We start from the raw sequence: 9399 nt of genomic DNA, 5'->3' as shown, positions 1-9399 counted from the left end.
TTTAGCAATCAAATAATCACTTAAGGTGTGAAAAAATAGTTAATTTTTTTAGTTAGTTTCGTATGAAATGAAGGCATGCGTGAATCTAATGTAGATCGGGGTTATGTGCTTTTGTTTGTTCTTGTCGTTTGATCCCTATATTGGCATATAATGTTTGTTAAATGTGGGAATTGAAAAGATGGTTATGACCTACTAGATTTCTGTACATCTAGCAAGTCGATCAACTGGAAATCATAACCTATAATATATCAAACTTTATAATTATGTAAAAAGTTCATAGTCTTAAAATTATACTTTAATTTTATGATTTAATTTGGCCTGATATTCAATGTGATTTAATTTTTAGGCCATTCATTAGAATATTGGAAGTACACTTGCTTTTTAGTAACTGCAACAGTACTCTTTGAATAATAAAGTTTGGGAAAAGGAAACTCTTAATGTTTAAAAGATCATATTGCTCACTTCAACAAAAAAAGAAAAAAAAATCATATTGCTAAACAACACATCGGCATGTTGATGGTAAGATGATGGAGAGGAGGGAGACAAAAAGGAAGGATGATGCTTAAGCCTGTTGCTTGTACTTAATTGTTATACATATAGCTGTTGCTTAAGGCTCTATCTTTCTGAAAAGTCTGCATGGATAAATGTTCTCTGGAAAAAATTGGGAAATTGATTGAGAGAAGAATGCTTTAAATGATTCTGAAAACTTTTCTTTTCTTCCCCTTTCTTCACTTAAGGATACAATAGTGAAGTAAATGACAAATGTTAGAAAAGTTTAAGAGAATCTAATCGTATCGTTGAATATGTTTCTCTCAAGGTTTGAATGTGTGAAATTTTTGTTGAAGTATCATTTGTAGTGATCAATTAAAAATATGGAACTCTCTTTACCCTTTTCCCCTTTCCCCTTCTTCACACATCATTCAATCAACGTGTCATTTTGAATTGATATCAATCATGCTATGTAGTTTCTCAATTTCTTCTCTTGGTATGTTTGTGCTTTATTCGTGCTATGAAGTGTTGACCAGAATAAGAAAAGTGATTCTTTGCTCCTTTGTTGCTCTTTAATGTAGATTTTAGATAGTGTTAGACCAAAGCAACAGATTAGACAGCCGCTATAGTGCATGGATTATTTCATCATCTTATTGTTGCAAAGGCATCGGAAGTTTGTTACTTATGGACTACGGTTAAACGAAACACACTAATGCATGGCAAAAATCAAGAGTTTGCCTTCTGCTAGCCTATGGAATTGCTTGCATTAAATAACAGTTAGGGGGGGAACATTTTATGGAGCAGCACTCATGGAAGGAGGTCTCTAACTTTAATATCTCCCATGCATCTGAGGGAAAGAGTCTTATTCTGTTGACTTTATAATTTAATTAGGCTGTATTAGGTTAGTTTGGTCTAAAAATGCTGTCTAAGCAGAACTAACCAGGGAAAAGATACTGAGCTAATAAAATGGCTCGCGGATTGGAGAAATTGTTTAAAAAGATGTCGCAACGTTTGTCTTGGACGATTAATGCATTGGCTAATTGTGCCAAAAGAATGACTGTAGTGATGGATTTTACTTAAAATCTACTTTCTGTTATTTTATCTAACTAAATTTGTCTTTTTTTCTTTATAATTCACATTGTCAGTTTTGTGAAGTTCTTGTATTCTATTACTTCCTTTATAATTCACATTGTCAGTTCCATGGGAATGTGATGAAAGAGTATAATGCTGTGAATGTGGGAAATGCTCATTGTAAACCTAATGGTTTAGTATATCTTCCTGGCAATGTTATTCTTCTTTCTCCAATAGATATGTGTAAGCTGGCATTCTCAATGCAATTTTTTAACGATTCATGGCTGGGGATGATTATCAACTAGTGACATCGTGATTGGGATACATCCTCAGGGACTGTGGATGAAACACATTGCGTAGATTCCATCGAAAGAAGGAACTTTATCCGAAGATAGGAAGTTCTGTCTGTGTACCTAAAATTTGTTTTAAAATATAGATTTTTTTTTAAAAAAACTAGTATTGAGGTGTCATTGGCACCCAATTAAGCTCCAGGGTGAACTTTTTATAGTAAAAGTATGTATTCCTGGACCATTAGCTGAAAAGGAGAAACAGTAAGAACAATTGGAAAAAACAAAACTTTAACATCTGGAAAGTGATCCTCATGGAAAATGATCTACACATTTTTTTTGTGTTCTTTGGTTCATGTTCGACTCTTTTACTTTGATCTTTCCGAGCTAGATTCCTTGGCATCTCTTCATCATTCTTCTTTCCACTTCTGTCTATTCTTCATTATTTAGGGTTCATCGCACTGTCAGCATTATTATAAACTGCATGATGGACCAAGTAATTTCAGTAGTTGTTGGTGCATATTGAACACATGCTGACAACCCAGAGAGTGTTTGTTACTGTTTACTTATTCGGTGATCATCCTACTTCTTTGTTGCATCCATTTGAGCTTTAGTATTCTCTTTGTATGAAGAGTGTTTTTTTTTTCCCTTTGTTTAACTAACTTAGTTTTGTCCTTGGAAAATCAAGATCAATAGCGAACCTAGTTGGTTGGTTCTGGTAGGTCGTTATATGGTTTCTGTGTCCATCAATTTTGAGTTGATCTCAATAGTATACTAACATTGGTAATTAGGGTATCACAGTATCATTCCAATGTATTGCCTTAAATTCTTTCGGCAAACATACGTGTTTATCGCAGTGGCTATAAGCCCTTGCCATGTCTCACCTTCAGGCCCTGAACTTATTGCACTTTTAATGTAAAACTGCCGATCTCCTGGAGTAGATCTTATGCTGCCTGTTTCATTTTCAGATTATTTTTTTATTGGTTGATGATACTGGGCAACTGGGGAAGGTCTGCACTTTTTGAGTATTGTATGAAGCTTCGAAATAAAAAAAAAGCATTAAAACCAGTAAAATCGAATAAGCAAATAAAATGAAAGCTAGTTGAAACCTGACTGAGTTGAGAATGTAGTAAGATTGGCAGTTAGGGATTTCCTCAGAAATACATGAATTTTAAAAGAATAGAAAGTACATGAGGATTTCTTTAGTCTGTTTATAGGGGGTGAATCATATAAAGATGTACCTTTAGTTTGTTGTTCAAAAAAGCTTGGGTGTAGAAAAAACATTAATGTGATAGTTATGGGACATTGTTGATTATGATGCATAATTTGAAGAGTTTATGACAGTAAGATAAAATTGATATGCGTGCAAATAGTCAAGTGTATGTGGTAAAGAGTGAAGAAATAGGTTTAGGGTTGTTTACTTAGCGAAAGGATAAATTTTGTAGTAGAAATAAATGCAGGGATATGTGCAAGATAGCACAAAGAAGTCTCTCAAGAGCTTGTTTCCACATGGAGGTTGAAAAAGGTTGGTACGCAGAAAGGGGCATGAAACTTGGACTGATCTAGTAAGAGATGAATTCAGGACATTTTTGTTGATGTCCATTTGATTGAACTGAGGAAATTATATCTCATTTTGTCTTTAATGGATGGCTGGATCTGATCATGTAGGGAAAATTGTAAACATGAGAATAAAGTGGCAGAACCTGCAAATGGTTTAGGACATAGGTAATTGCATACAATGAAACTATAATTTATTATGTCATGCACTCAAAGCTCATATCATTTAAGGTACAGAACTCATATTACTCAGGTACAGTCTTCTACTAATGCTTAGAGGGTACAACAGTGATCGAAGGTGAGTGCTTCAGCTCTAATGACTCTTATTGCTGAGTAATATATCGAATGATGGTCTACAATAGCCACGGTGGAAGAACATGTCCGAAACAACCTTGTACATCGCTTCAGTTAGGTGGACTCCATCCCAGTTCACAAACTTGGTAGGATTTGAGCAAGCTTTAGAAACATTTGGTGATCCACATGTGGCAAAGAGGTCGAAGTTAAAGGGGCCACCACCTGTACCACAACAAGCCTTAAAGGGCTCTATAAAGCCATGAGTGGATGGACTCTTCATGACAGCATGATGGGCACTGAAGTAGTCAGCATAAGAGATGATGGCATCTGGATATCGTCTTCTGAGATCCTGCAACTTGTTTTGGAGAAGCAGGTTGTGGGTGTAACTCTGGTTGTTTACACTTGCAGTGCACCCGATGTCGTCTCTGTCATCAGCTGGTGCCAACACCATTGCTAGTGGCAGGCATCCTGTTAGCGGCAGTCCCTGAACAACGATGTGCTTGGCACCGTTTTCAAGCAGTGCCTGTAAAACAAGAAAACAGTCTTGCATAAATGGCTGTTGAAATGCATGTCAAGCTGGTTTTAGTTGTTACTGTTGCTTTGACTCCAGTCAGTTAAAGTTCCAGTTATTACTGAATGATTACAAATTCTGCTGGATCTCATGAATTGAATGCCCATGTCATGCTTATGTATTAGCCTAAAAATGTGGTGCATGTATTGGATGTGGTTGGAACCCTACAGATAAAATGACTTGTCTGGTAGAAAAAAGAATATCTGCTTTTAGTTTATCTGGCCTTGGTGGCAGATGCGCTTGCATTATTTGAATTTTGAAGTGCCATCCCTTGAATTATTATGGGTTTGAGGATGTTTAATTGTACTCATTTGATTGACTATGTAATTCTGGGACTTGTCATTGAAACTTCCAAGGAGTTTTATTTCCTCTCTCTCAGCATAGTATTGACTGGATCTCAGAATTTATTCCTCAGAGTTAAGAATGTGAATCTTTCTCCTTGAAGTACTTATTTTTATCAATCTTTATATTCTTTGGAAACTAATTTGATTCTGGGTTTTCAGCATATCTTAGGTTTTTGATAGATGGTAGATGCTCTTCTTTCATAGTTATGTAGGACCTTGCTTCAGGGTATGCTTTTTCTTGTGTCTTTTCTTTTGTATTTTTTTTAGAGATATGGTGGCTATTTGCCACTGCTCATGCTTGAACCTGTGACCTCTCCCATGGAGAGAGGTCATGTGTGCCAACTGAGCTTTAGGGCATTGTTTGATACTGGTAAAGGCTCTAGTCCATAGATTTAGGAGTTCGAAAGTTCCTTATAGTTGGCTATCACTCCTCTTAAGTCTATTTTTATTGTTTTTACTTTGTATCGAAGACTGAATATGAATGAACCTGTCAAGGTAATAGCAGATTTTTGGATGTGTATTGGTTGTTCTTTTTCTGAAGTTGGGATCGCAGTCTGGACTTCCATTCGATACCAGCGATGGGGAAATTTTACTTATGTTCTAAATTTAGTTGAAGAGTACACAGTCGTCGTCTTTGTCCTTGGTGAACTCCTAGGATGCACTTTTGTCCTCCTCATGATGCCTCATTAAGAATGCATGGTCAACCTGCTATGGAACTGGAGTATGCACTTTCTGGACACTCTTCAGGAATCTATTTGGTCTTTAATGATTTGCTCTTTCTAGTTCTTGCCTACTCTGACTTGTGAAGGTGAAAAGACACCATTTCAGAGAAATCAAACCCAAATTTATGGTTGATAATCCAATAAAAAAAAGTATCTTTAATTTGACAGAAGACGGAACCATCCTAAATATCAACAAACAAGCAGTAGACAAATTTACCGAAATAGCATTTTTGTGCCTGTGACTTGTAAAGGCTCCTACAGAGTTCTTAGTCTCTGTTCTGACATGTAGTAATTTACTTCCTCTATTGGCTAATCCACTGACTGAATTATAGTTCCCAGATTAGTATCTCTTTGTTCTTATAACTGATTGAAAAGAGAGATGCTCAAGGAATTGTATAGGGAAGAGAAGAAACACCTGTAGAAAGTTGATGACATTCTTGACAGCAAGCTCCCGAATGAGATTAGGTGAGAGAGAAGATGTGAAGCTGTAAGCATAGTCGTTGGCTCCAATCTCGCCAACCCAGAAGAGTGCATTCGCCATTTCTGCTCGACACCTGGGTGATCCATTCCCTCGACACCCTTTCCGTTCTAAGTACTTCTTGAACCACATGAATTGTGTCATCAGTGACTGTGGGGTGATGTCCATCGTAATATTGTTCCTGGCAAAGAACTCATGCTCGATTGCCGTCGACCCTGCGACTGCGAAGTTGACGCCATGGGAGAGGTCGGAAGAAGACCGATCAAGGTATGGAGGTAGGAAAGGTAGGGAAAGGGCGGTGGCAAGAAAGTCTACCACAAGGCGGCCATCGGAGTAGCGGTTGGTGGAGCGGTGGAAGTAGGTGGTGCCATAGGGAGGCCTTGATACATAGCCGTAGGAGTATGGACCAGTTGTTGAATGGGTGTTCCCGGTGTCGGTATAAGAGTCCCCGAAGGCATAGATTTTGGAGAAACGGTGTCGGTTTGCAGCGCCGGTTGTTGTGGATGCAGTAGCAGTAGTATCAGTAGCAGAAGAACAGGTAGAGAAAGAAGCCAGCAGCAAATTCATTAGGAGGAAGAAGATGGTGGTGGTGTGAAGGGAATTGGAACTGACCATTGTTTTAGTAGTGCAGGTAATTCTGTGCTCTTGCTATGATCTCATTGTTCCCATGTAGGTGGTGGTCGTTTATATAGTTAGTGTAGGATGAGAGATCCACTCCTTTTTTTCTGAATGACATGCATGTGGTTATGTTTCCTTCTAAAATGAATTCATTTAATGCTCCTGCTACTGTGCAGCAGGGCAAATGTTCAGGAAGTTGGAGTATAGCATTCTTAAGATGGTCCATGTTATAAAACTCCCAATATATCATTTTGAGGAGTAGACATTTTTTTTATTAGCTAGCTTCCATTTTGCTCGATAAAGAGCATTTTCTGAACTCAAGGTAATAATGGCTCACATGATGAGAAAAATGCTAAGATTTTTTGTTTGACTTCAGCTCAATAGAGATGAGTGGATCAAGAGTTTAGCTTTGTTTGTTGGTAGTGTCTCGTAGCAATTGAGGGCGCTAATTGATAGAGTTGCTAATGTGTCGTGTGTCCATATAAGAGATCTTGATTTGATCCTGCCTTCGTTCGGATTTTATATTTGATTTTCACCCATCCTATTTCTTAGAAAATCTACTATCAATTGTATTGAAAATCTAGATTTGACTCTCTTCTCTCTTGCCTCTCTCTCTCTCTCTCTATTACAACTAAAGAAAAAAAAAATGTTTGGTTTGAGCTTGGAATAAGCCTTATGCATGCCAAACAATATTCGGAGAGGAGGCATAACCATTCCTTGGTTATGCCAAACTTGCTTATGGCAGGCATAACTATTTTAATTAACGAGAGGCTGTTATAAGCTATTTCTTTGCATAAAAATATATTTTATATCTACTTTTCATTTTTCATATGGACAAAAAAATGCCATTGCCTTCTGCTAATTCAAAAGCAGAGCCAATTAAAAATTGACATGACTCATGGCATAACTATTTCTAAAGGTAAAATTTTTGCCTTTTTCACTTTTATTATTCCTGAACCAAATGCAGCAGAATTGAGGAAAGGACCAGCGATCTACATCTCTTTCTACCCAAAGGGGCCAAAAGAAAAGAAAAAAAGATAGTCTAGAAGGACTCTCAATTTGTAGAGGTGCACCATAGATTACTCCACTTAATGTTCATGGTGTTTATGGTTCAAATTAAATGTTTTTGATCTATCTATGGTTGCATATATGATCAAAGTTCTGTTAGGAGAACTGGCATTGAAAATTGGGAATGTGAGTGCAGTTGGGAAAGTTGTCGGTGTTTAAATACCAGATTTTAATGCGCTTAAGGAGGTGGTAGAGATGGTGGTTGTTGCATTGATGGTTTTTAATGTCACCAACTCTTTCGGCGAATCTAGAAGAAGATGGCGAGAAATTATGACATTCATTTAAATGTTGCTGTTAACTCCTCAGATCCAATGACATTATGACAAGAATCTATCGTTTAGCATCCTCTATGTCAAGTGTCGCAATCATGCTACCGAGTACCATATCAATATCTTATCGATTCAGTACGGTATATCTCTATATCGAAATAGCTATATTATCTATTTTTTTTTTAATTTTTATCTCGGTACGTCTCGGCATGGACCGGTATGCACTTCGGTACGCCTCCATGTGGGGCTTGCACCAACTTGAATGTGTGTTTCAGATCATTTTTCTTTTGGTACGGTATGTGCAGGGTGGTACGACAAACCTTCCTCTGTGTCGTAGTAACATGGAACCAATGACAGTATGATAAGTGTGTTAATTGTGTGTAAAAGATGAGAGCTTCAGCTGAAATTTTAGGTGCTACTGATAGGTTTCGTGAAAATTAATTATGCTCGCTCTTGTGTTGGTAGGTAGGTATGCTCATGGGGTAGGTAGGTATGCTCATGGGGTCCTCCCACTTCCTCTCTGTGGGCTCCCTGAAGGGGGAAAGGCATTGAGGGAGGGGCAGCTTAATTGGATCCCAAAGTTTGGCTCTGTGGGTTGGGTTGGTCCTGATTCTTTTGGCTTCAATGCCTGGGCAAAGACAGATGGTGAAGGTGCAGCCAACCAATTCATATTGTTTTTATTTTTTGATTTATAAGCCAATTTGATTTTCAAGTGAGAAACTCTCAGATACTCTTGGAAACACCTTCCATGGTTTGAACTTAAAATCTCCTATGGATAGGCATGGCTGCATAGTTTTAATTAAGATGGTTCGCTCGAGGTCCAATTATGGTGGTGGTTTCCACTTAGAAAAGGCAATAAGAGACGCCATATGGTGAATCTACTTGCAAGGTAAAATAATGTGTCTCAGTAATATCTTAAGTTTACAAGCTTTAGAAAGCCAAGAAAGAACTTTTTTTCTCAGAGCAGAGCGAACGAAGCTAGTGGAGCAGAGATTTAGATGAATTCTTGCTGTTCATGTTCGAGCTTGGAGAAAGTGCGTCGAAAGAGAGAGAAGTATATGAAATTTGAAGATATCCATGGAGAAAGTTTAATTGCATAAGATAGGATAGAGTATTAGAAAATTATGTCTGCTATCCCAAATAATAATACATCTAATATAAAATATTTGAATAAGAGTAGATATCACACTCTTTTTAGGTCATGGAAGTGTTTCACTAGGAAAAAGATATAAAACTATAAATGTGCAAGAGTAAACTGAAAGGTTGGATACACCATCTATTGGACATTAGAGGCCAAGTTTATTGGCAATATAAAAAAAAAAAGAAACCGAAAAATACCCACCCAAGAAGTTTTAGATTTTTGAGTGAAGGCAAGTCTTTTTAGGTCAAAAAGCCAAATATGAGAATTCTTACCTGACAGGTGAGCTATAGAACTAACAATTGCATTCATAGAAATTATAAATAAGCCCTTTACTATTACAATCCACTCACACTCATGGAATAAGACATTTGGGAAACAAACTAATCATGTAGTATCCTGATGGCAATAAATGATCACCCAAATCTTGAAGTGTTTAGAGTGCTTGAGACTCTTAAGATCTCTTGCAACTGATAATTTGATAAAGCTCTTG

The 9399-nt window shown here is 37.2% G+C and overlaps 1 protein-coding gene across 1 annotated transcript; it reads right to left on the bottom strand.

Moving 5' to 3' along the window:
- Positions 1-3576: 3576 nt before the first annotated feature.
- LOC103712481 (GDSL esterase/lipase At3g48460) lies at positions 3577-6498 on the bottom strand. Its single transcript, XM_008799012.3, has 2 exons — positions 5751-6498; positions 3577-4221 (listed from the first exon to the last, which is right to left on the bottom strand). The coding sequence occupies exons 1-2, from the start codon at positions 6426-6428 to the stop codon at positions 3718-3720; spliced, it is 1182 nt and encodes a 393-aa protein (XP_008797234.2). The 5' UTR covers positions 6429-6498; the 3' UTR covers positions 3577-3717.
- Between the last annotated feature and the right edge of the window lie 2901 nt (positions 6499-9399).

The sequence above is a fragment of the Phoenix dactylifera genome, chromosome 7 (assembly GCF_009389715.1).
Source record: "Phoenix dactylifera cultivar Barhee BC4 chromosome 7, palm_55x_up_171113_PBpolish2nd_filt_p, whole genome shotgun sequence".
Classification (NCBI taxonomy): Eukaryota; Viridiplantae; Streptophyta; class Magnoliopsida; order Arecales; family Arecaceae; genus Phoenix; species Phoenix dactylifera.
This window is presented reverse-complemented; position numbering and strand designations above follow the sequence as displayed.

Coding starts and splice junctions, on each gene's coding strand:
- LOC103712481 (XM_008799012.3), bottom strand. CDS start 6,428: ATGGTCAGTTCCAATTCCCTTCACACCACCACCATCTTCTTCCTCCTA. Junction 4,222..5,750: donor ATGTCATCAACTTTCTACAG/GTGTTTCTTCTC, acceptor CTTGTTTTACAG/GCACTGCTTGAAAACGGTGC.